Source organism: Bos indicus, chromosome 12 (genome assembly GCF_029378745.1).
Source record: "Bos indicus isolate NIAB-ARS_2022 breed Sahiwal x Tharparkar chromosome 12, NIAB-ARS_B.indTharparkar_mat_pri_1.0, whole genome shotgun sequence".
Classification (NCBI taxonomy): domain Eukaryota; kingdom Metazoa; phylum Chordata; class Mammalia; order Artiodactyla; family Bovidae; genus Bos; species Bos indicus.
Window position 1 is genome coordinate 78,951,353 of NC_091771.1, and position 26,402 is coordinate 78,977,754.

General features: G+C 45.8%; 1 protein-coding gene across 2 annotated transcripts in view; it reads left to right on the plus strand.

Moving 5' to 3' along the window:
* The first annotated feature begins 8,740 nt into the window (after positions 1 to 8,740).
* UBAC2 (UBA domain containing 2) overlaps positions 8,741 to 26,402 on the plus strand; it is a 170,476-nt gene continuing 152,814 nt past the window's right edge. The window contains exon 1 of one of the 2 annotated variants that reach the window (XM_070800431.1): positions 8,741 to 8,970. In XM_070800431.1, coding sequence (XP_070656532.1) covers positions 8,770 to 8,970 — 201 coding nt within the window. In that variant the 5' untranslated portion in view covers positions 8,741 to 8,769. The remainder of the gene's footprint in view (positions 8,971 to 26,402) is intronic. The other variant, XM_019971668.2, reaches the window with a different exon arrangement.

Sequence of the window (26,402 nt, forward strand, 5' to 3'; positions counted from 1 at the left end):
CCTGAAAGGCTTAGGGCAAATCTAGACAGGCTGCACACACCTGGGAAGCGGGGCAGCTGGCAACGAGAGTGCCTGTCAAAGCATGCGGGGCAGGGGACTGTCACTGATCACGGAGTGTGTGGACTGCACAAACACATTCTACTTAGAGAGCCGAGCACACAGGGACCATCTGTCAGCAAGGGAGCCAGTGAGCCCAGCATTCCCAGAAAGGTCACTGGTCCTTGGAAGTGGGTGGGATGGTGTATTGGTCAGGGTTCTCCAGACATACGGAACCAGTAGGATGTGTAACTGTATCTCTCTGCATCTACACATTTCTCTGTCTCCCCATAGATATCTATCATCTCTCTCTATCATCTCCCTGTCTATCTCTCTCTCTATCTCTATCATCTCTCTCTTTATCTGGCCAAGACAGAGATTCATTATAAGGAATTGGCTTATATGATTGTGGCTGGAGATTCAGGAACAGTTGCTGCTACAGTTCCAGTCTGAAGACATCTGCTAGCAGAATTTCCTCTTCTTTAGAGGAAGTCAGTCTTTTTTACAGGGCCTCGGACTATTTGCAAGAGTGTGCCCCCAACCCCGCCTGCATCACTATGGGGGATTGTCTTAGTCTACGTAGGCTGCTACAACAAAAACGCCACGATTGGGTGGCTTAAACGATGTATTTCTCACAGTTCTGGGGGCTAAGAGGTCCCAGACCCAGCTGCTGGCCAATTTGGCTTCGGGTGAGGGCCGTCTTCTTGGTTTACAAACTGACGCCGTCTGGCTGCATCCTCACATGGCAGAGAGAGGTCACCTCTCTCCGATGTCTTCTTACAGGGACACTAGCTGTACCCCTATGACCTAATTACCTCCCAGAACCTCCACATCCAAACCCCATCACACTGGGGATTAATGCTTCAACACAGGAACTTGGCAGAGGGATGAAAACATTCAATCCAGAGCAACGCCGATCTGCTTTACTCAATGTCTACCGATTTAAATGTTAATCTCGTCTAAAAAATACCTTCATAGTAACTGCAGATGTATCTGACCACATGTCTGGGTACTGTGGGCTAGCCAAGTTGACACATGAAGTTCACAGACACAGGGACAATGCCACGTGACCACAGAGGCAGAGACTGAAGTGCCCATCACAGATGGGGTCAGCAAAGGACAACCGTAAGGGTGAGAAGTCTGGGGGCATAAGGCATGCACTATTCATGGGGCAGGAGACAGACACTGACCTCAGGAAAAGCAGAAGCCCACCCAACCGTAGAGCTGGAGCAGCCAGCATGGCTCATTCACGTCATTCAATAAATAAATATGGATATTGAAGATCTACTGTGTCAATCACTGTGCCAAGGTGATAAAAAGGTTAAAGACAGGCCCTGCTCGCAGTGGAGTAGGGGAGACAGGCAATCACTGGTGAGTGCATTAGTGCGTACTCTCTTTCACAGAGGAATTCCACTCTCAAGGGGATGGAGTCCAGCCACCCTCCCAGAGCAGGGGACTGGAGCCTCTCAAATTCCTCTTACCCTACATCAGAACTGGTCCTACTGACTGGACCACAGGTTCAAATGCAGAGGGAGGTCAAGGTGAGCCATGACTGTGGGAAGAGTGGGTGCCAGGTGAACAGGTGATGAAGCCAGGTGAGGGAAAGAATGGTTGTTTCTCCTTGATGCTGGTCTGATCAGAAAACAATGGCCCTGGGACTTCCCTGGTGGTCCATTGGTCAAGACTCCGTGCTTCCACTACAGGAGGCAAGGGTTCGATCCCTGGCCAGGGAAGTTTCACATGCTGTGTGGTATGGCCAAAAAAAGAAAGAAAGAAAACAACAGCCTTAAGTCACGGCAGATTTGGTGAGCATCATGGGAAGAAATATTTTACCAGTGAAGTTTTGGGTTCATGATCTTATCACCAGACATACGACATACGAGAGCAGACTGCTGTCATCTTTGGGACTAAGGCATTGCTAGAAAGGGCATGGTGAGCTTGGCCCTGTGTTTGCTGGGCAGAAGTCAAATGTCAGCTTTTATGTAGGTGGAAATTAAGAGGAAAGGGGTAACAGGTGAACAGCAGACAGAATAAGAAAATTTAAAATATGAATTAAAGAGAAAAGATCCATGCTGCCTGGGACTGCCATAAAAAAAGCACACCAGCTAGTTGACTTAAAACAACAGAAATTTATTGTCTCACACTTCTGGGGGCTGTGCTCTCCTGAAACCTAGAGGGAAGAATCCTCCCTTGCTTTTTCCATTTTCGGGGTTTTCTCAGAAATACTTGGTGTTCCCTGGCTTAGAGATACAGGCACTTCAGTCTCTGCCTCTGTGGTCACGTGGCATTGTCCCTGTGTCTGTCTGGGACATCTTCTCACAAGGACATCAATCATGGTCCACTTTGGCCCCACTTGACTCCATTACGACATCATCTTAACTAATTATACCTGCAATTACTCTTTTTGCAAATAAAAGCAAACCCTCAGATATTCCTGGGGTTAGGAATTCAACAGATATTTTTTTTGGGAGGGTGGGTGTTACACAATTCAACTCAAAACAGGGAGAGAACTAAAGATGTAGGTAAAGAGGGTCCTGAATTTAGTTTTCCATAATAAAAATAGAAAAGATAAAGTCAATAAGCAAAGTAAAGTGGCATATGATGGTCAGTCTTTAGTACTTTCCTTTGTTTTCCAGCTTATTTCCTAAAATTTAGGAAATATTTCCATGTGTTCTTTTTTCCCTCTTTAAATCAGCTGCTATGGTAATGCTATTCCTAAGTATGCATATTTCTATGGAATTTCTATAGATTTACAATAATAAATATTACTAGTAATGGAAATAAGAGTGATACGGTGTTTTCTGCACAAAATCATTATGATTATCTCCACTTGGGAAAATAATAATTACAAAATTAAATGAATATGTGTTATGGCTGCACCATGAAACATGCAGAATCTTAGTTCCCTGACTAGGGCTCGAACCTGAGCCCTCTCAACTTCTGCAGTAGAAGCACAGAGTTTTAAACAATGGACTGCCAGGGAAGTTCGTAAAAGAATATATCTTGTTTTAGGACATTATGTTGAACATATCAAATCAACATGCTATCACTGCTCAGCATGACCTGGCCATGAGATGCACAGCAAAATTAAATATCTGAGCCAATAATGACCCTCACATCTTCTGAGTAAGCCAGTGAGAGACAAGCTCCCACTTCTGTTGATACAACCCTGGGGGATGTAGATCTCGGTCGTTAGCCTTGCCCAAATGGACAGGAGGCGACTGGGCAGATTCCTAAGAGGACATATCGTGGGCAGGGCATGAGGTTATGAAGTTTGGCACGTCTGTCCTGTTTTGATGGTGCCCTGAAATCCAGCCTGCACCCTGACAAGGATCCAGGACAGCTACATCATGGGCCAGGATGAGTCATGTGGTATGAATCCTCAGCCATCTCCATCAAGGGGAGGAGAATGCTGGCCCAGTAAAAACGTCCTGCCCTGTGGCCTGTGGTAAGAGGATAAGGGGAATTGGTCATTTGGCCTCAATGTCTCCTTTCCACTTTTGGCAGATGATGCTGTTGTCTCAACCATAGCCTCTTTGCCCATGTTGAAGGTCATCTAGAGCTTCAGGGACAATTGTAAAAGTACGTGTGTCTCTCTGCCCGAGGGCTTTCTCTGCATGCACGAGCATGGCTGAAAGCACAGCGGGGTGTTATAACTCTCAGGAGCAACTCTTATCCAATGAGAAAGGGAGTTGGTACGAAAATAGCTCGGCTTCCTTGCCTGCTAGTGAGCTAGTTGTGAGATGCTTTCTGGTCAGACTCTTAGAAGGTCTCTAGTAGGACTCCGGAGAAGGCAATGGCACCCCACTCCAGTACTCTTGCCTAGAAAATCCCATGGGCGGAGGAGCCTGATGGGTTGCAGTCCATGGAGTCTCAAAGAGTCGGACACGACTGAGCGACTTCACTTTCACTTTTCACTTTCATGCACTGGAGAAGGAAATGGCAACCCCTCCAGTGTTCTTGCCTGGAGAATCCCAGGGACGGTGGAGCCTGATGGGATGCCGTCTATGGGGTCGCACAGAGTCGGACATGACTGAAGTGACTTAGCAGCAGCAGCAGCAGCAGCAGTAGGACTCACTTCCAAGTGCTCACAGCTGTAACCCACTCATTATTGACCACCCTCTTCCCCTCACTTCCCTAGGTCCTCACCATGCTTCCTAGAGTCACCTCTCAAATGGAGGGGTGGGATTTGCACCAAAATTGTCTCAAGGTTGGCTTTTGGGAGAACATGAACTAACAGCACTACATCCAATAGCCTCTTTGAATGAGGAATATTCAACTTGCTTAAACAACACGGACGGGCTAGGAAATGAAGGTGTGGTGTTGACCACCCTGCAATGGGAAGTTAAGTATCCATTCTACTTTTATTACTGCTCTTGTACTATGAGCAAGACCCCGTCCACTAGATCAAAATTACCCTCAGAGGAGAAAAATGGATAAGGAACAGAATAATCCTATTTGTGAACAATATAACTTACAAATATTCTAACCAACAGTTAGTGTTATGGAATATGTATGGTCATATTAATAAAGAGCTTCTATGTCTCCTATTATGTTATATACCTAAAAACAAGCCATAAGAAAGTGTCTTTTACACCTGATATGTAATTTTGAAGATGCCCGAAGACTGCATGGTCTTTGTTCACATTAGGCCATCCAGAACCCAACTGTACGTGCTAAGTCGCTTCAGTCATGTCCAACTCTTTGCAACCTGACTGTAGCCTGCCAGGCTCCTCCTTCCATGGGATTCTCCAGGCAAGAATATTGGAGTGGGTTGACATTTCCTCCTCCAGGGGATCTTCCTGGCCCAGGGATCGAACCTGCATCTCTTACATCTCCTGCCTTGGCAGGTGGGTTCTTTACCACTAGTGCCACATGGGAAGCCCACCCAATTACAGTCTGTCAAATGTATGCATGGCATATACAATATAGTCTAATGGCTCTCAATTCTAGGAGATGCAACTCTCCCTTTTATAACAAATATTCTGTAATTCTAATACCCTAAATGAAACTCAGGAAAATATGCTATGCATAATTTTAATAATCAGTATAACACCATTACTTTTATGCAATGAAACAAAGGAAAGAAATGTATAAGAAATTAATACATATTTTGATCTGTGGGTGTTTGGACATGACTATAGTAGGAGATGAGCTTCCCTCGTGGCTCAGTGGTTAGATAATCCACCTGCAATGCAGGAGACGAGGGTTTGATCCCTGGGTTGGGAAGATCCCCTGGAGAAGGAAATGGCAACCCATTCCAGTATTCTTGCCTGAGAAATCCCATGGATAGATGAGCCTGGTGGGCTACAGCCCAGGGGGACCCGAAAGAGTCCTACATGACTGACTAAGCAGCAACAACACTAGCATTCCCCTGTAAATAGAAGTCAGAAGATCAGAAGTGATGCCACACAGGAGGTATAGGAAAATGAATGCACAGCAGAAAAATAACTAACGGAGGTTGAGAACGTGCACACGTGGTACCAGCAGACCAGATTATGTTTGTGACATGGGAAAGACAAGGAACCTTCACTTGGCCTCCAAGAAAGAGCAGATGGTCAGAGTGAAGATGAGGACGTTCGACTGTCTCACAATCAGGCTCCATATGAGTTGCTTTAAAATACTTCCCTATGCATTGAGTGGTAGTGATGAAGTCTGACAGAAAACTGATTTCCCGTTCTGACACCCCACCACGTGTTAGGGCATATGATCCGTCTCTAGAACTCAGACTCTGGAGACTACAGCCTTTGCTATGTGATAGAAAACAGAGAAGAGAGGAAGAAAGGAAAGAAGGAAGGGAGGGAGGGAGAGAGAGAGAAAGAGGGAGAGGAAGAAAGAAAGGAAGGGGAAAAGAAAGAAAATGAAAAAAAACTCTAATGAGGTGGACTTCTAAAGATGGTACTGGAGGAAGACTGGGGGTGGGGGATGCAAATCAACCCATCACTTCTGTTAAAAAAAACCAAACAAACCCACCCTTTGATTTCCATATGTAATTTTCTCAGCACAGCCTTCTTACCACTGTGCCGCACAAACAGGAAAGCCAGAGGCGGGATGGTACCATCGTGTCCGTACCCCATCCTGAGCTTTAACCACCTAAGGTCACCCTTCCCAACCACAGCCCTTGCTCTGCCACCAGAGCCTCTGCCCACTCACATTGGGGTTGAAGCGCTGGGGAACTGCACCGCTGTGGGGGGGGGTGTGGTACCCCTGACTGACAGGAATCAGTGGATAAATACCCCAGCTCCCTCCCCTTCTGAAGCCAGGATTCTAGGGCATTGGCTTAGCTGCCTACAGTGCTGATTCGTTTGATGATTCATCTCTATTGGCTTCCATCCTTTCCTTCCCATTCTCTTTTTCAAAAAAGAGTGGTCCCTTTTTAGGACTGCTGCTGCTGCTAAGTCGCTTTAGTCGTCGCTTCAGTCATGTCTGACTCTGTGTGGCCCCATGGACTGCAGCCTACCAGGCTCCTCCGTCCATGGGAGTTTCCAGGCAAGAGTACTGACTACTGCCAGACAAACTTGAAACTGAATTTGAAACTTTGCCTCAGAGTCTGCTTTTGGGAGACTCAAACTAAAACAGGAGCAGCACGGGTAGTTTAGACAGTAAAGAATCTGTCTGCAATGGAGGAGACGTGGGTTCGATCCCTGGGTTGGGAAGATCCCCTGGAGAAGGAAATGGCTACCCACTCCAGTATTCTTGACTGGAGAATTCCACGGACAGAAGAGCCTGGGGGGCTACAGTCCGTGGGGTCGCAGAGTTGGACACAACCAAGCGACTTCAGACCAGAAACTAAAAGAGATGGTAATAATCTGAAATATTTAAAAATTTTTTGATTGATCAAATTTAAAGATGTTCTAATTCTGTCAAAAGAAATCTCAAATGTTCTGTTACACTTTGTTCCTTTTGCCAGAATTATTTCACTTCTTCACCTAAATATATAACTCTTCACCTAAATAGGCTGTTGGAAATAACTATAATAATGTAGTTCCCTTGTTGTTTAGTCGCTAAGTTGTGTCTGATTCTTTCCAACCCAATGGAGTGCAGTATGCCAGGCTTCCCTGTCCTTCACCATCTCCTGGAGTTTGCTCAAACTCAAGTCCATTGTTCACTTACAAAGGCTTTCTTACCTCTCCTCGCTATTCTTTGGAACTCTGCATTCAGACGGGTGTATCCTTCCTTTTCACGGACATGAGTTTGAGTAAACTCTGGGAGAAATAGTGAAGGACACGGAACCCTGGCCTGCAGCAGTCCACGGGGTCAGAAAGAATCAGACAGGACTGAGCGACTCAATAAAAACATGTCCATTAAGTCGGTGATGCCATCCAAACAACTCATCCTCTGTCGTCCCCTTCTCTTCCTGCCTTCAATCTTTCCCAGTGTCAGGGTCTTCTCCAATGAGTCGGTTCTTCGCAACAGGTGTCCAAAGCCTCCCCATATATGTTCTTTAAGATCTGTGTGCATGCTTGGTCACTCAGTCCTGTCCGACTCTTTGCGAGCCCACGAACTGTAGCCCGCCAGGATCCTCTGTCCATGGAATCCTCCAGGCAAGAAAACTTGAGTTTCCATGCCCTCCTCCAGGGGATCTTCCCGACCCAGGAATCCAACCCGGGTCTCCCACTTTGCAGGCGGATTCTTTACCAGCCGAGATACCAGGGATGCCCTCTTTAACGACCGCATAACATTAAAGTTTTCAAGCTCAACCTCCCTTTAAAAGAAAACTTGCTTTCAGTTCAGTTCAGTCGCTCAGTCGTGTCTGACTCTTTGCGACCCCATGAATCGCAGCACGCCAGGCCTCCCTGTACATCACCAACTCCCAGAGTTCACTCAGACTCACGTCCATCGAGTCAGTGATGCCATCCAGCTATCTCATCCTCTGTCGTCCCCTTTTCCTCCTGTCCCCAATCCCTCCCAGCATGAGAGTACTTTCCAATGAGTCAACTCTTCGCATGAAGTGGCCAAAGTACTGGAGTTTCAGCTTCAGCATCATTCCTTCAAAGAACACCCAGGACCGATCTCCTACTAAGGAGTAAAAATTTTACAAGGAGAAAAAAAAATTTTTTTAATGGCAAGCGTCCGTTTAAGGACTCCATGACAGAAGTCTGGGGAGTCGGTTCGCTCCGCCACAGACTCACCGCGGCTAGTGACATGACACGGGCCACCGCGGCGGGGAGGGGTTGAGGGTCCAGGGACCACGGCACTCGGCGCTTTTTGTGGGGATTTTGCGAGAGACTGACACGGGACAAGGCGGAGGGGACAGCTGGACCGCCCTGCTCCCCACGACAAGGACGGCCTTCCAGCTCCGAGTCCTCTTCCATCCGAGAAGCTGTCTGTATAGCACGCGGCCGGACACCGGAACGCTAGGCGGTCGTGTCAACAGTCAGCCGGGGAGCCGGCTCCGTGACGGCCCAGAAAGGACTGAGCACGCGCGGAACGCGCCTGGCGCCAAGCGGAGAGGAAATGTCCCCCGCGCCCGCATTCCGGAGGCATGTGTTGCTTTGGTGTCTCCACGGGGCGAGGGGCGGCGCTAAAGTACTAATGCGGTCTCCGCAGAGTTACACCCACTCCTCCCACAAGCCATTCCCACTCCTTTCCCAAGGCTCCCGCGGCCGTCAGGAAAATCCGAAGGGGCGAACCCCTTTCACTTCGGACGCACTTCCCTTTCACGGCAGGAAGTAGGTGAGGCGGGGGAGCGGGCTGGAAAAAAAAAAAAAAAAACCAACGGACGAGCCGCGCATGCGTTGTTCTCTGGCGGCCTCTGGTGTGGAGTCGAGTAGCCCGATTCGTCGCTCCGCCCGGAGTGCGCCTGCGCGGTCACAGGGTTTTTCTCCACACCGCCCCCCCTCTTCAGTCTCCGCTTCCCCTCCCCCTGTCCCCCGCGGGGCTCTGGGTCCGGCGCCGGGACCATGTTCACCAGCACCGGCTCCAGTGGGCTTTGTGAGTACCGGCCGCCGCCATCCTGGTTGTGTCCCCTAGACGGCACCCTTGGGTACCTCCTTGAGGAGGCTGGGGGCGGCAGGGATTCGGCGGTTGCAGGAGGTTTTGTGTGTGTGTGTATGTGTGTGTGTGTGTGGTCGGCGGGCGGGGGGTGGGGGGGCGGATCTTCCATCCCCGTTGCCAGAACCTTGGTAGTTCCTGCCCCTTGGGGCCAGCGGTCACCGCCCCCGTCTCAGCCTGGAGTGGCCAGTGAGGACTGAGTCCCGCCTCCAGCTCCCCTCGCCCCCAACCCGCCTGTGAGCCCCAGGTTCGATGCTCAGGTGCTCCCGGGGCTGCCGCCAAGTGGGCTGGGCAGTTAGGGTCCGGCTGGGTTGCCTGGTGTTCTGGCCCGGCTTCTTGCCCTCAGCGGAGAAACCAGAGGCTGAGGCGATGCTGGAAACCTGCTCCATTCATTTTAGGCTACCGAGGGACCCCAACTGGCTTCCCTCAGATGCAGATTTCAAACCTCTGCTTCAGAACCTGACCCCTTAGTTTTACTTCGATTTTTTTTTTCCTCCTCAGTCTCTCTTAGGAGTATTTAGATAAACAAAAACTGATTAAAAGTACTTGAAAGTGGAAGGAAGTTTAGAAGGAGTTTGGCACAAGCAAGGCCGTTGCTGCTGGATGTTGTTATATTTTAGTGGAGTATCAGCGGTGGGGTGTCAACAGATGGAGGGTAGAGAAATATATAGAGCCTTTTAAACAGCTTTCTTTTTCTCGCTGAAATGGCCTAATTGACTCAAGGAAATGGCAACCCACTCCAGTATTCTTGCCTGGAGAATCCCATGGATGGAGGAGTCTGGTGGGCTACAGTCCACGGGCTCTCAAAGAGTCGGACACGACTGAGCGACTTAACTTTCACTAACTTTCAAGATGGACTGTATGTCAGCTGACCAGCATTGAGGTTAGGCATTGACAGAGCAACAGCGAACTGTTTGAATAGCTACAGTTTTTGCAACTGCTTGTCTGTTCATGCTTATCTCCAAATGTGTGAAGTTAATCTTACCAAGTACAGAGGCAGTTGACATTTCCAAATGTTCATGATCTCTTGTGAAAGCTAGGAATCTTTTCGAGAACACAGATCGCATTATTGACCAGGGGATTTTTGCAGAAATTAACACCTGTGGTCAGCAGTTTGTTACATAAGTGAGTATTAATATGTCTCTGGTCAATAAACGTTCTGGTAACAAAAGATGTATTAAGATACCTGGTCAGTAAATTGATGTCTTAGTCTGGGAGTAAGTTAGTATCAGGGTGACAGGCATAATTATAAATCTTCCTCACTGCTCAGCTTCGCAGGTTTTGAAGTGGGCTTAGTATTTATGATTTCCCTTGTTTCATGATTTGATTTATGGCATTTTTCAAGCACTGGCCTCAGAGTACCTTAACAGCTACTAGGTAGTTAATCTTCCTCAGAGTACCTTTTGGATAGAGAACATCATGACTGTTGAAACTGATAGTTGAGAAGGTGGTGTGTTTTTCCTGTGATCCTACTATGAGCCATACACTGCTGAATAGGAAATTAGCGGTTGTTATTGTTCAGTCGGTCAGTCATGTCCGACTCTGGGACCCAGTGGACTGCAGCACCCCAGGCCTCCCTGTCCCTTCACTCTCCCGTGGAGTTTGCCCAAATTCATGTCCATTCATGCCATCCAACCATCTCGTCTTCTGTCGTCCCCTTCTCCTCCTGCCCTCATTTTCCCAGCATCAGGGTCTTTTCCAATAAGTCGACTCTACATCAGGTGGCCAAAGTATTGGAGCTTCAGCTTCAGCATCAGTCCTTCCAATGAATATTCAGGGTTGATTTCTTTTAGGATGGACTAGTTTGATCTCCTTGCAGTCCAAGGAACTCTCAAGAGTCTTTTCCAGCACCACAATCAATGGTAGAATTCTTCAGTCTTATTTGTTTTCTTTCGTCATTTGAGCTATCCTTCCTTGTTAATCAAAAAACATTAAAAAACTAAAACAGCAAGCAAAATCTGTTACTGGTTACTATGCTCTGTTAGCCATTATGTTGCCAAAGTATATTCAAATTTGATATAAGGTGACTCTGGGGAAGGTAAGACATGCTTACTTGTGGCACATGGTTGATAAGTATTGATTTCTAGGATCCAAACTGCAGCCCAGGGAGAGGCCTAGGCCGGAGGCTACTCCTTAGCTGTCTTGCCTTGTTTCCGAAATAAATTTATCAGAAGCATAAAAATGGATGGAATGGCCATTCCTCAGAAGTCCATGTCTTATATGCTCCTTTAACAAACATTTTGAGCAACTCTTATGGGTTGGTTTCTGGAGATGTGACAACTCTTGCTGGGTTCTGGGGACTTGACATTGGACAAGTCTTGGTCCCAGTGTTTGCAGAGCTTATAGTGTTATTTAGGCACCATTTTTTTTCCTGGACTGGTCTTTTGGCAAGTCTAGGCAGGAAAATTTTCCTTGCTCTAAAGTTTTTCTTTGTAAGGCTCCCCACTGAAAGGGAAGTGATTTCCTTTAGATAAGTCGTGTGCCCTTTGGTAAATGAGAGTTCTGATCCTAAGTGTCCTGAGGATGAATGTTTGCCTAACCCTGCCCCAAGGCGTGCTTTTTAAGGGAAAAATCCCTGCTCTTTCCTACCACCTGCATATTTCCCACCTCTGTGACTGGTAGATGATGGTGTTTGCGTGTTACACTTGCTTTCCTCTCTCTCTCATTTATTTATTTATTCTGCAAGTATCTGTTGACTACGTGCATAAGCCACATACTGTTTGTGTACAAAGGATAAAGTGGTACACAGGATGAAGCAGACCGGCATCCAATAAGTGTGTTACCATGGGATCGCACATAGTGGTAAGTGTCGTGAGGAAAATTCAAGGGTAGTGGTGTAGACTGTAGTTATAGAGGACTGTAGCAGGAAGCCAGAAGAATGCAAAGAATGCTGCTTTAGCTGTCGTGGTCAGAGAAGACGTTCAGGAAGGTGACCGAAATGGTGTGAAGGAGCCAGCAGCTGAGTTTTTGTTGGACAGTGTGCATCTTGCAGAAGGGGAGACACAAGCGCAGAGGCTCTCAAGCAGGCACAGCAGGGTGTTTTCCAGGTGTTGAAGAAAGCTGGTGCTGCCAGGGTCGTGAATCAAGCAAAAGGCATTTGCAACCATGTCTTTGAAACTGTACTGCTGTCGGGTAATTAGGACTGGATAAACGTGCGTAGGACTCGTGTTCTTGCCTCATTTTAGATCCTTGCTTAGAGACGACTACATGTTGAGTAATAGATGTATTATTTCTGACATTTATTAGTAAGTGGTCCCATGACTTACTTCACAGTGTACTCACTCTGACCGTGGATTCAAGCAACACTCGTTGGATGTCTGCTGCTGCTGCTAAGTCGTTTCAGTCGTGTACAACTCTGTGCGACCCCATAGACGGCAGCCCACCAGGCTCCCCCGTCCCTGGGATTCTCCAGGCAGGAACACTGGAGTGGGTTGCCATTCCCTTCTCCAATGCGTGAAAGTGAAAAGGGAAAGTGAAGTCACTCAGTCGTGTCCGACTCTTAGTGACCCCATGGACTGCAGCCTACCAGGCTCCTCCATCCATAGGATTCTCCAGGCAAGAGTACTGGAGTGGGGTGCCATTGCCTTCTCCCATTGTCTAATGTATTCCAATTTCAGGTTCCACCTTCAAGGAGTTCAGTGTTTAGTGGGAGAAAAGTTGACAGAAAGCAATGAGACAGTGTCTGTACTGGGTGCTTCGGGTTTCTGGCAGGGGTTGGGCTCGGAAGGGGAGAGGCGCTGTTAAGACTTCCATCGTGGGGCGATGCTTCAGCTGACTTTTGCGGCCTGAACACGAACTGCTCAGGCGTGCAAGCAGGGAGAGGGCCTCTGTGGGGCACGGAGCCTGGGCAGGGCCTGGCAGAGAGGCCAGAAGTGATGAGTTAGGGGATTGCTGATTCCGGCGGAGGGGAGCACTTCCTGCACAGAGGTGTGTGCAGTGACGTCATTCAGAGGCCAGTGGGTCGAGGGCTGGGGATGGAACCTGAAGAGGAGACGTAGCCAGCTGCCCCTCCCCAGGATCACAGACAGGAGCGGATGGTAGAGCCGAGTTCAGGAAGCAGGAGAAGGTGAAGTTGTGAAACTCTGGTTGGGGAGGCTTCATGCTGCTGTGGGCAGCAAAATGGAAGCTTCCCCTTGGGGATGCGAGCAGGGTTTTCCGTACGCTGCCTGTGTCCTGGCTGCGAGAGCAGCCACGGAGCTTTCAGATTCCTGGTCCCATCCCCAGAGAGTCACATTCAGAAGAGCTAATGTGGCCATTAGAGATCTGAATTTTTAAAACCAGGGGGTTGATTCTGAGGGACAGATTTAGGTCAAGGCAGTAGGGTGGCCAGCAGGAGGGGCCCAGAGTCCAGCGGGAGAGGCTGATGGCTTCGATGAAGGTGGGAGCAGTAGAGATAGACACGGGGGAGAAGGAGGATTCTAAAAATGTGTAGGCAGGTGGGCTGTGTCAGTAGAGCTCATGAGATCGGGAGAGAGAAAGGAGTTGAAGGTGACCGGGTAGACACGTTCCTGTTCACCGAGGCAGGGAGTGCAGAAACAGAGGGCTCAGTTGGGGGGAGGACATTTAGTGTCTGAGGGCCTTGGAAGTCCAGTTGGAGATAACCCAAGGGCCATCTGCAGAGAGGAGCTGGCCTGGACACGGGCCATTACGTGGGGGTTGTGCCCTGGATGTGAATGACAACACCGGGAACAGCAAGTAGAGCTGGAAGGCTGAGGACAAACTTTCAGCTCAGTTCAGTTCAGTTCAGTCACACAGTTGTGTCCAACTCTTTGCGACCCCATGAATCGCAGCACGCCAGGCCTCCCTGTCCATCACCAACTCCTGGAGTTCACTCAAACTCAGGTCCATCGAGTCCGTGATGCCATCCAGCCATCTCATCCTCTGTCGTCCCCTTCTCCTCCTGCCCCCAATCCCTCCCAGCATCAGGGTCTTTTCCAATGAGTTAACCCTTTGCATGAAGTGGCCAAAGTACTGGAGTTGCAGCTTTAGCATCATTCCTTCCAAAGAAATCCCAGGGCTGATCTCCTTCAGAATGGACTGGTTGGATCTCCTTGCAGTCCAAGGGACTCTCAAGAGTCTTTTCCAACACCACAGTTCAAAAGCATCAATTCTTCAGTGCTCAGCTTTCTTCACAGTCCAACTCTCACATCCATACATGACCACAGGAAAAACCATAGCCTTGACTAGACGGATCTTTGTTGGCAAAGTAAAACTTTAGGCAGTTCCAAACCAGTGTTGAAGGCACAGTGGAGACAGGAGACAACAGAGTAGGCAGACATGGGTGTTTCTCTAGGATAAAACTGTCCTCACCCGACCTAGTTTGATTTGCCTGCTTTCTTTGTAAACAAACTCCTGCAGCTTCTTCCCACTCTCTCATGGTGACTCTGATGGCCCGACTTCTGATCTCCTTGTCTCCAGTTTACAGCCCATTTCTGGCATCTTCCACTTCCAGTGTGGAGACCACGGTTGATTCCCCGAGTTGCGTTGCCGTCGAGACCCTTGGTGACCTGGGATCCCTGTCCTGCTGTCTCACCTTTCAAAACTCCAGCCTCGTCCTAATGTGTGGTGTCCATACAAGCTGAGTCCTGGCATGGCTGCTCAGTTACATTTCTTGGATTCCATTGTCTCATCATCCAGGCTGTTCCCACGCTTACTCCATCCCAAATACAAGGGCCATGGGTGTTGGCACCCATGGCCATGCCTGGGCACATCCTTTCGCTAACTTGTTTGTATCTATTCTTCAGCAGGTGTTAGAGGAGACGTGCTAATGTAGGTGATGTTCGAGCTGATTTTGGAGGGACGAGTAAGGGTTTGTCAGGCATGTGAACGTAGTTCTTTTTTTCCCCCCAATCTCAAAGAATTCTTCTAATTGAGGCCCACCCTTTGTCTATTCTTAACTCATTCTTTTAAAACGTATTTTTGTTATTTATTTGGCTGCATTGGGTCTTAGTTGCAGCATGTGGGATCTGGTTCCCTGACCAGGGATTGAACCTGCGGCTCCGGCATTGGGAGCTCAGAGTCTTAACCACTGGGCAACCAGGGAAGTCATCCTCTGCTGCCTTTTCTAGTGACACTCCCTCCTCTCTTCTGGCACAAGTTAAAGCTGGTGCTTTCTCCTGTGGGCTCTTCCGAGATCCCCAGGATATTTCAGATCCCTATTCTGTGGAAAGTAAAAGTGAAAGTGAAGTCCCTCAGTCATGTCCGACTCTTTGTGACCCCACAGACTGTAGCCTACCAGGCTCCTCCGTCCATGGGATTTTCCAGACAAGAGTGCTGGAGTGGATTGCCATTTCCTTCTCCAGGGAATCTTCCAACCCAGGAATCAAACCCGGGTCTCCCGCATTGCAGGCCGATGCTTTACCATCTGAGCCACCAGGGAAGCTCTAGTTCTGTGGAAAGGAGATGTTATTCCCTGTTTTTTTCAGGTGGTTGTGAAGATGAAAACATTTATCATGTGTAAACTCCTAGAGTTTTGCATAGTAAATAACTAGGGTAAAGTATTTTTTTTCTTTTTCTTTTTTAATTAATTTATTTTGAATTGAAGGATAGTTGCTTTACAATATTGTGTTGGTTTCTGCCATACATCACCACAAATCAACCATAGGTATACATGTGTCCCTCCCTCTTGAACCTTCCTCCTACCTCCCACCACATCCCATCCCTCTAAGTTGTCACAGAGCCCCGGTTTGAGTTCCCTGTGTCATACAGCAGAGAGACTCCTCTAGTAACAACCTATGGAAATGATCCCTGAAAGTATAGTCTTAGAGTGAAGTATTTTTAACTGGAGACTTCTTTGGAGTCTTAAAAATACAGAAGCATAACCACTTCATCCATTGACCGTGTTCTGTATGTGCCCAACTGCTAATGACTTTGTTTCTTCTTCCCTACCAAGCTTCTTGAAAGATGTCTTCACTTTTTTTCCTTTCTCACTTCCCTTCACTCTTAAGCTCTGCAGTTAATTAGCTGTTTGTTTTTTTATTCTGATGGTCACCGGCTGTGGCCTTGCGTTCACCGTGCCTGCTTCCCTCCCCCACATACCACCGAGAGTGAGTGACCGGAGACTTCCTTGTCCACATACGGGCCTCTCACTCCTTGTCTTAGTGGAATGTTCTCTCACACTGGCCTTGATGAACACTTTTTGTGCAATTTTTTTTTTTAAATGGAAGTGTCGTTGATTTACAATCTTATATTAGTGTCAGGTGTATAGCATAGTGATTCCAGTTTTTATAGATTGCCTTCCATTCAAAGTTATTATAAAATATTGGCCGTATTCCCTGTGCTGTACATTACCTCCTTGTATCTTATTTATTTTATACCTGGTAGTCTGTACCTTTCTAAAATTCCTTGTTCTTTGACTTTCTCCTCTCATCTCCTGACGACATCTACTTAGTTTCTTTCACATCCTCAGGGGCTCCTGAATTTGGCTATAAGTTATTGTCACTTTAAGATGAGCAGTTTCAGTGGATCATTAAGGCCAAAACCTATTTCTGTCGAAGTAAAGAGTGAACTAAAGGTTGTTGTTGCTTAGTTGCTAAGCCATATCCGACTCTTAGTGACCCCATGGACTATAGCCCCCAGGCTCCACTGTCCGTGGGGATTCTTCAGGCAAGAATACTGGAGTGGGTTGCCATTTTCTTTCCCAGGGCATCTTCCCAACCAGGGATGGAACCTGGGTCTCTTGCATTGGCAGGTGGATTCTTTACCACTGAGCCACCAGGGAAGCCCATGAGCCAAAAGTAGAGAGTAGAAATAGAGTGGATTGTTGGGATGGACAGCTGAGCGAGTCTCAGGAAGACAGAGCTGGAGTCAGCCCTTTGGAGATTCGGATGGTTGTCAGTACCCAAGGGTATCATGCTAACTAAAGCTCACATAGCCCTGAGTTGGGAACCAGTATAAATTTATCGGAGTGCAAAATTCATTCTCAGCTGAGCTGGAAATTTCCTTTGAGTGAAACTCTTCTTTCTTTATCCAGAAACCTTAGTTAGGAAGCTTGAGTCAAATGCAGTTGATGAATCCGCAGTAACCGTGGTGCCAGCCTATGGTAAGGACAGTATTCTCACTCTAGAGATGGGTGGGCTGTAAGGACCAGTGGGTCACTCAGGGTCTACAAACCCCACCCTCATTTCAGCTTTAGGATATTGCCTCAGAAGCCGAGCACTCTGACCAGCATCACGCTGACACGACACTTCCATAGTTCCCCACTGCGGCTGTGGTGGTGCTCCCAGGAAGGGCCATACCACGTTCTGATCTCTTCTTTCCTCAGATATGTACTCAGTGTGTTGAATACATAAGTAAGTTGTGGGAGATGATCAAAGTAAATATTTTTGTCTCTCACCATGTCTTTAAAATGCACTTGGCTTGGGAAGCTTTTTGCCTTTATGAAATGGCATCAGGCCTTACGACTTTTTATTCACTCTTTAAGTTACTGATTCAGTGGCTGTTTACTGTACCCGTGAGTCAGCTATTCTTCTAGGAGCTTGGGATTCAGTAGTAAGTGAAAGACAAAAGGTGCATTCAGGTGGCAGTAACCTTAGGGAACAGAAGTCACAAAACATAAGCTCAGTTTAGAGATTGAAAGTACCCAGTTCAGTGTATTCAGCCTTCATTCAAAGGTAAGACTTTATCTCCCTCTTTCTCCCAGTTAAGATTTTATCCCTCTTTAGAGATTGAAAGTACCTAGTTCAGTTCATTCAGCCTTCATTCAAATTTAAGACTTTTCCTTCTTCTTTATCCCAATTGGGATTTGTAGCTGGTAATGCCTTGTCAGAGAAAGTGATGTAACTAGCTTCTGACCTTTTGTGTGCCAACTGACCCTGAAATTTCTAGTTTCTTCTTCCTGGTTTCTAGATGGGGCAGAGTGGGAGGACGAAGGAATGGTGAGGAGCTCAGACTGTTCTATGCTTCTCTCCGCGCCTGGCCAGTGGTTTAAGCTGACTCTGTCCTATAGGTTCTTGCAGTGTCTGGGGAGGCACTCATGTGGGTTGCTCCCCTGACCTCTGGGGGATGTATTATTAGGCTGGTGGGCTTCATTTGGTGACTCTTCCTTAGCTTCCTGAAACTTAGGTCCATCTGCAGTTTCTTCCTTCTAAGGCCTGTTTGGCTTGCTTGAGGGTACCGTTGGACAAATCAAAGACGACGCCTCTGGCTTGTGGTCCACCTCTGCTCTGCTGGAATTGCTGATTCTTTGCCCTGGTCGTGCATTTTTTATCACATTGATCAACATGGCTTCTCCTCCTTCTGCTTTCCAGAAACCCACTGTACCCCCCACCTCCTATCAGGGCTCACGTATTTAGTTCACCCCTTGCTCGGCTTGACGCGAGGGCCTGGATGTACGCACAGTGAGTTGGTGGTTCGCTCCACTCGTCTTCCTCGTGATGTCCTCTCTCCACAGCAGAGAGCTCTCACCCTTCTGCTCTTTATACTCATGATCTGACTGAGAGGACTCTCTTGGGGCTCTTTCTTTGTAAACTCTGCATTTTGGTTGTGGAATCTCCCTTTGGTATTCAGCGACTCTTGTATTAATATTTCAGTACCTCAGTGAAACCTGCAATTTTGCCATCTTGTTTTAGTTAGGTTTCTGTTTTGAGGGCCAAGGATTACTTGGCTGGCCTCTTTAGAGGTGACTTTGTGTATTTGTGTTCAGATTTCATTCCTTGTTGCAGTAAGGGATTAACTGAGCAGGCCTGGTTTGCCCTGTTGCCCTGTAAAACCAGTTGCTTTTAATGCCTGATTCTTGGGGATAAGCTGCTTCCCAGATTTCTTCAGTTTTGAGGGAGTGTATTTTTTGAAACAAGGAGATCCAACCAGTCCATTCAAAAGGAGATCAGTACTGGGTATTCTTTGGAAGGAATGATGCTAAAGCTGAAACTCCAGTACTTTGGCCACCTCATGCGAAGAGTTAACTCATTGGAAAAGACTCTGATGCTGGGAGGGATTGGAGGCAGGAGGAGAAGGGGATGACAGAGGATGAGATGGGTGGATGGCATCACCAACTCGATGGATGTGAGTTTGAGTGAACTCCAGGAGTTGGTGATGGACAGGGAGGCCTGGCGAGCTGCGATTCATGGGGTCACAAAGAGTCAGACACGACTGAGCAACTGAACTGAACTGATTTTTTGAAATGCTTGAGAAATACAGTACTCTTTATTCAAGAATTTTGATTGAGAAGGAAAGACATATTAAGTAGGAAAGGGCAAACCTGAGCAAGGGTGCTTTTAAAAACAATGTTTTTCTTTTCAATCTAAAGTAAGATTAACCACATTATAGAAAGCTTGCAAGATAGAGAAAAACCACAGTTAGCATTTCAGTTAATTTTCTTAATCTTTTCCCCTCTATACATTTATGTTCTTGTTTTAAATTAACTGATTTTGTTATTGTAAAATGAATACATGGTCACCAAAGAAAATTCTGAAATATGGAAAAGTAGTGGGAAAAAATAAAAACATCATTTATTAACATCTTGGTGTTTATACTTTTTCCATTGCAAAAATGAATATCCAAATTAATAATTAAGTTTATCACACTTGAATACTATTTTCTAACTTGCTTTTATTTCATGCAACACACTTAAAATGCAGTCATAATGACTATGTATATTCTGCTGTTTTTTCCTTTGTCATAAGCATTTTCTTAGTATACTATTCTTGCAGTTAGGTTTGTGCTTCCCTCCGTTGTTTTTTTTTTTTCCATTATAGTAATGCTGAGAGCATCTTAATTTTCAAATATTCCTAGGAGTAAAAGAAGACTAAATAAAGAGTATTTTAACTTTTGATACTGCCAAATTCTAGACCCACAGGATGGTACCTACAACTTTACCAGCAATTTTAAGGGAGAAAATATTGGTTTACTTAAGTTACCACGTTGAATTTTCACAGTAGCTCTAGGTATTGTTACTCTTTTTTTCTGCAAATGAGTATGTTGAGGCTCAGAGTGTAATTTGTCCAAATTATGTGGAAGAGCTAAGACTGAGCTCAGGTTTGCCTGCCTCCAAAGCCAGTGGTTTTTTCCGCTGTGTCGTGCCACATTAGAGACTAAATTGATGTGAATTTAGTCTCTGACTAGGAGCAATGGGAATATAACTTCTAAGCCTTAGGAAAAACACCTGGGAAAAAGAATCATCATTTAAATGAGAGTTCTGTGTATCTCTGTAATTTTTCAATCAACAGCTAATAAAGTATGCGTCATTACCCGTTTTACTTGTATCACAGTGTAAATTTTACTGTGTAACACTTACATGACAGTACTAGGCTCCATCTGAACAGCTGGTTAGTTCAGAACAACCCCGTGAGGTACTATTCTGAGTTATTCCTCGCAGTTTGCAGATGAGGAAGGTGAGGTGCAGGTATTTAAGTAACTTGTCCAGGATCGTAGCTGGTGAGGAGCAGGGCTAGACTTGGAATGCAGTCTGGCTCCCTGTTGTGTGTTGTCAACTAATGCACGCTACTACTGCTCAGACTCAAGTTTCTTTACATTTCTCTCTCTTGACCGCTTGACCCTGTTCATAGGCTCGTGATGAATACAGCAGCTCTGCTCAGCAGTGGGGCTTATTTCCCGGTCACTGAAAATGCACTCTGAGTCCTGGCACGTTGCTTTTCATTCCTCCCCTTGTGTCTGCTGCAGCTCCTTTCTCTCGGGTCCACCACGTTCCTTTTGTTGGCTTTCAGTCCATGAGTCTCCCTCTTTCTTCCTAAGCAGAACCAAAATCTTGTTCTGTTTTCGCTAGAGATGTTTTATGTCCTAATTAGGATTTTTTTTTTCTTGTAGGAACTAATATACTATGGTTATTTTTATTTGCATAGTGTTCTTTTTCCCTTCTCTTTCTTGATTAATAACTTGACTAATAAAGAGAAAGTAAAAAGAACACTATGCAAATAAAAACAGCCATAGTATATTCAGTCAGTTCAGTCACTCAGTCGTGTCTGACTCTTTCGACCCCATGAATCGCAGCACGCCAGGCCTCCCTGTCCATCACCAACTCCCAGAGTTCACTCAAATTCATGTCCATCGAGTCGATGATGCCATCCAGCCATCTCATCCTCTGTCGTCCCCTTCTCCTCCTGCCCCCAATCCCTCCCAGCATCAGGGTCTTTTCCAATGAGTCAACTCTTCACATGAGGTGGCCAAAGTACTGGAGTTTCAGCTTTAGCATCATTCCTTCCCATGAACACCTAGGACTGATCTCCTTTAGGATGAACTGGTTGGACCTCCTTGCAGTCCAAGGGACTTTCAAGTCTTTGCCAACACCATAATTCAAAAGCATCAATTCTTCGGCAGTCAGCTTTCTTCACAGTCCAACTCTCACATCCATACATGACCACTGGAAAAACCAGAGCCTTGACGACAGACCTTTGTTGGCAAAGTAATGTCTCTGCTTTTGAATATGCTATCTAGGTTGGTCATAACTTTCCTTCCAAGGAGTAAGCGTCTTTTAATGGCTGCAGTCACCATCTGCAGTGATTTTGGAACCCAGAAAAATAAAGTCTGACAGTTTCCACTGTTTCCCCATCTATTTGCCATGAAGTGATGGGACCAGGTGCCATGATCTTAGTTTTCTGAATGTTGAGCTTTAAGCCAACTTTTTCACTCTCCTCTTTCACTTTCATCAAGAGGCTTTTTAGTTCCTCTTCACTTTCTGCCATAAGGGTGGTGTCATCTGCATATCTGAGGTTATTGATATTTCTCCCGGCAATCTTGATTCCAGTTTGCACTTCTACCAGCCTAGCATTTCTCATGATGTACTCTGCATAGAAGTTAAATAAGCAGGGTGACAATCAATATACAGCCTTGACGTATTCCTTTTCCTATTTGGAACCAGGCTGTTGTTCCATGTCCAGTTCTAACTGTTGCTTCCTGACCTACATACAGGTTTCTCAAGAGGCAGGTCAGGTGGTCTGGTATTCCCATCTCTTTCAGAATTTTCCACGGTTTATTGTGATCCACACAGTCAAAGGCTTTGGCATAGTCAATAAAGCAGAAATAGATGTTTTTCTGGAACTCTCTTGCTTTTTCGATGATCCAGAGGATGTTGGCAATTTGATCTCTGGTTCCTCTGCCTTTTCTAAAACCAGCTTGAACATCAGGAAGTTCACGGTTCATGTATTGCTGAAGCCTGGCTTGGACAATTTTGAGCATTACTTTACTAGCGTGTGAGATGAGTGCAATTGTGTGGTAGTTTGAGCATTCTTTTGCATTGCCTTTCTTTGGGATTGGAATGAAAACTGACCTTTTCCAGTCCTGTGGCCACTGCTGAGTTTTCCAAATGTGCTGGCATATTGAGTGCAGCACTTTCACAGCATCATCTTTCAGGATTTGAAATAGCTCAACTGGAATTCCATCACCTCCACTAGCTTTGTTCGTAGTGATGCTTTCTAAGGCCCACTTGACTTCTCATTCCAGGGTGTCTGGCTCTAGGTGACTGATCACACCATCGTGATTATCTGGGTCATAAACATCTTTTTTGTACAGTTCTTCTGTGTATTCTTGCCACCTCTTCTTAATATCTTCTGCTTCTGTTAGGTCCATACCACTTCTGTCCTTTATGGAGCCCATCTTTGCATGAAATGTTCCCTTGGTATCTCTAATTTTCTTGAAGAGATCTCTAGTCTTTCCCATTCTGTTGTTTTCCTCTATTTCTTTGCATTGATCTCTGAGGGAGGCTTTCTTATCTCTCCTTGCTATTCTTTGGAACTCTCCATTCAAGTGCTTATATCTTTCCTTTTCTCCTTTGCTTTTCACGTCTCTTCTTTTCACAGCTATCTGTAAGGCCTCCTCAGACAGCCATTTTGCTTTTTTGCATTTCTTTTCCATGGGGATGGTCTTGATCCCTGTCTCCTGTACAATGTCATGAACCTCCGTCCATAGTTCATCAGGCATTCTATCAGATCTAGTCCCTTAAATCTATTTCTTACTTCCACTGTATAATCATAAGGAATTTGATTTAGGTCATACCTGAATGGTTTAGTAGTTTTCCCTACTTTCTTCAATTAGCTCCTACCAAAAAAAAAAAAAATCCTAATTAGGGAATGGCAGACCACTACAGTATTCTTGCCTGGAGAATTTTCATGGACAGAGAAGCCTGGCGGGCTACAGTCCCTGGGTTGCAAAGAGTCGGACACGACTGAGCAACTAAGCACATTATCTACCTTGGGCTTCCCAGTGGCTCAGCAGTAAAGAATCTGCCTGCAATGCAGGAGACGTGAATTCAATCTCTGGGTCGGGAAGATCCCCTGAAGGAGGGCATGGCAACTCTGTCCAGTATTCTGCCTGGAGAATCGCATGGACAGAGGAGCCTGGTGGGCCACAATCCATAGGGTTGCAAAGAGTCAGACACGACTAAAGTGACTTAGCCCATTATCTGCCTTTTCCACCTTTTTCCATTCTCAGCCTATGGCAGTATCGGTTTAAGTCAGAACGTACTTTAAATCAAGCTACTTTAAAAATGTATTTCTATGGAATTTTAATAAGTACAACCTGATAAAGAATATCATAAATAATAGTTGACTCCAACATTTTTGATATGTGCTTTGTGGAACACACTGGTAGTGTGTGGGGCTGCTTAAAATTGTTTTTTAATTAAAATTTTTAAACAAAATTATATTGTTCAGTTCATTTTTTCTAGCTTTATTGAGATATAGTTGACAAAAATTTTATATGTTTCTATTGTATGTGATGTTTTGTCATATGTATACATGGTGAACTAATTACTGTGGTCAAGGTAATTAACATACCCATCACCTCACAGTCATCTTTTTTGTGTGTGTCAAACATTCAAGATCTACTAGCCAGTTTCAAGTATACAATACAGTATTGTTACCTATCGTCACACGCTGTACATTGCTTACATTTTAACTCATTTAAATAATAAATGAAAATGATTGTTATTTTTATTGTTGTTCAGTTGCTCAGTCATGTCCAACTCTTTGGGACCCCCTGTACTGCTTATGTAAGTCATGATTCCCTTTCCCAGACATTTTTCATGAGATTTGTATGTTACATTGCCACTGTTCTCAGACATTTTCCAATGCTTATGTCACCTTAGTCCCTTGAATGTAGCATGGTACTGTGGAAAGAGCACAGTATTAGTTGTTTTTTAAAGATTGATGATGCAAGTTAGTACTTCCAGGCTTATGGACCCTGCGACAAGGAAATTTAACTCTTTGTTAAATTGATTAACTTTTTGTTTCTAAGACTTAGTGGGCATGGTCTTCATTGTAGAAAATTTGGGAAACAAAAGGAAGAACATAGAATTCCATTTCACTGTGCCACTGAGAGTTCATCTGTGTTTACATCTTCAGTTCAGTTGCTCAGTTGTGTCTGACTCTTTGCGACCCCATGAACCGCAGCACACCAGGCCTCACTGTCCATCACCAGCTCCCCAAGTCCACCCAAACCCATATCTTGGTGTTCTGTAAATTATTCCATATGTATGTACGTAAACATATTTAAAAGCAAAATTGGATCTGTATACAGTTTCATGTTCTGATTTTTTCATTTAGCCTTAAATAAATTTACCCCATCATTAATAACATTGTTAATGATGTTCAAAGCTGACATTTAGTGTTGTTTTTGTCTTGCCTTAATGACAAAACTGAAAAATACTTGCTGCCAAAAAATTCACAAATTACACAAGTAATGTAATGTAGAAAGGAATAGTCACATTTTACTCCAGCTAAATGACTATTACCGATAGTTGAATGTTCATTCTTTTAGAGACTTTTCTATGCAAGTTCTTAACCTGTGCATTCTTTCTCTGAGACACATACACACAGAAAATCATAACGATAGCTATGTTTACATTGTTATTATTGTATATTCATTATCCCCTGGAGGAGGAAATGGCAACCCACTCCATTATTCTTGCCTCATGGACAGAGGAGCCTAGCGGGCTACAGTCCATGGAGTAGCAAAGAGTCGGACATGACTGAGCACACACACCTACACGCAGTCAGTGTTGAACCAAGGTGTGTGACTGGAGTCGTAGGAGAAAATAGAGCCCTGGGTCATAAAACCTGTGCTACTTCAGGGAGTCTCTTAATTTCTTTTGATATTTCTTCACTACTTAATTTCACCCTCAGCTACTGCAGCTTCTTGAGCCTTGCATCATTTTCTTCTTGGAAGTCTTCTGTGATCTCCCCCTGGCCTCCCTCCTGCAGCAAACGTTTTGGTGCAGAGAACACAGGGTGAACTTTCCAGATGCTCACTTGGCCATTCTTGTGCATAGTGAGAGACTGGATTCCTAAGTAGCTGGTGTGGGTTTCCTCTTTGTTTGTGGGTTGGTCTTGGTCCCCAGGAGGCCCATACCTCCACTGCAGGGCTGCCTGCAGGCCCTGTTCAGGTGTGCAGAGCTTGTGACTAGGCTGCAGAGGTGGGGAGCAGGAGGAAATCCCCGACTGCTGGCCTGTGGGCTGGCTGGGGGGCTCAGCCCTGTGTAACTCTCACTCTGAGTAAGGCTGCCCTTCCTCTTACCACCCACCCCCTCCCACTGATCTGTGTTCCCCAGGCTGGCACCTCCTGGGGGAATCTGAAGATACCTGCGCTCTTTTCGAGTCCTTCTCAGTCCTTAGACACCTCAGCGTCCTCCCAAGTACATCGCCACTTTCTTCAGAGGGCAATTCTTGAATTTTATTTTGGGGGCCAAGCCTTTTCTCCTGCCAGGGAGAAAAATGCCAGATGAATGGCTGTGGGTGAGAAAATCTGAGTGTGCCTGGGGGTGGGGTTTTGTGGAAGGGCCACCCACCTGTCACGGTAAGGCAGGCATGTGTGCCGTTTATATGGGGATGGTTTTACACAGGATGTGGGCTCCACACCAAGGGCCATTGAGACAAATGTGAGATAATAATTCCCTTGTCAGTTCTTTCTCCTCTTGATTGTAACAGAGGGAGAGTCTCAGTCAGGTGCTAGTTTGACGTGCGTTGCTGTTAGCAGCCAGTCACCTGCTGTGACCTGGAGAACAAGAGGCAGGCCGCCATCTTTCTGTCAGCAGCAGTGTTAGAATCTCATGAAGTGTGTTCACTTTATAGTCATCAGCTACTGATGACATTGTGGCACTCATTTTGTAATTATTATAGTGATGTACAGTTTCTTTTAAAATACATTTATTTAACTAAATCATAGTAAGGTGAGTTGAAGTGTTAAATACTAGAGTAGGTAGCACTGGGATATGGCAAAACTTGTGGTGCCAAAATGGAAATGTTTGAAGTTTGAGGAATACTCTAGATTATTCTGATGGATAATTCTGTTTGTACATTGCTCCTTCCCAGGTCTTGGTCTTTAGTGATTGTTCCCTGGACGACTTTGAAAGGAGATGTTTCTCTGGTGTTCTGAGGGCCCTCTTATTTCAGTATGACTTAGGAAGGGAGGAAACGTGGACAGGT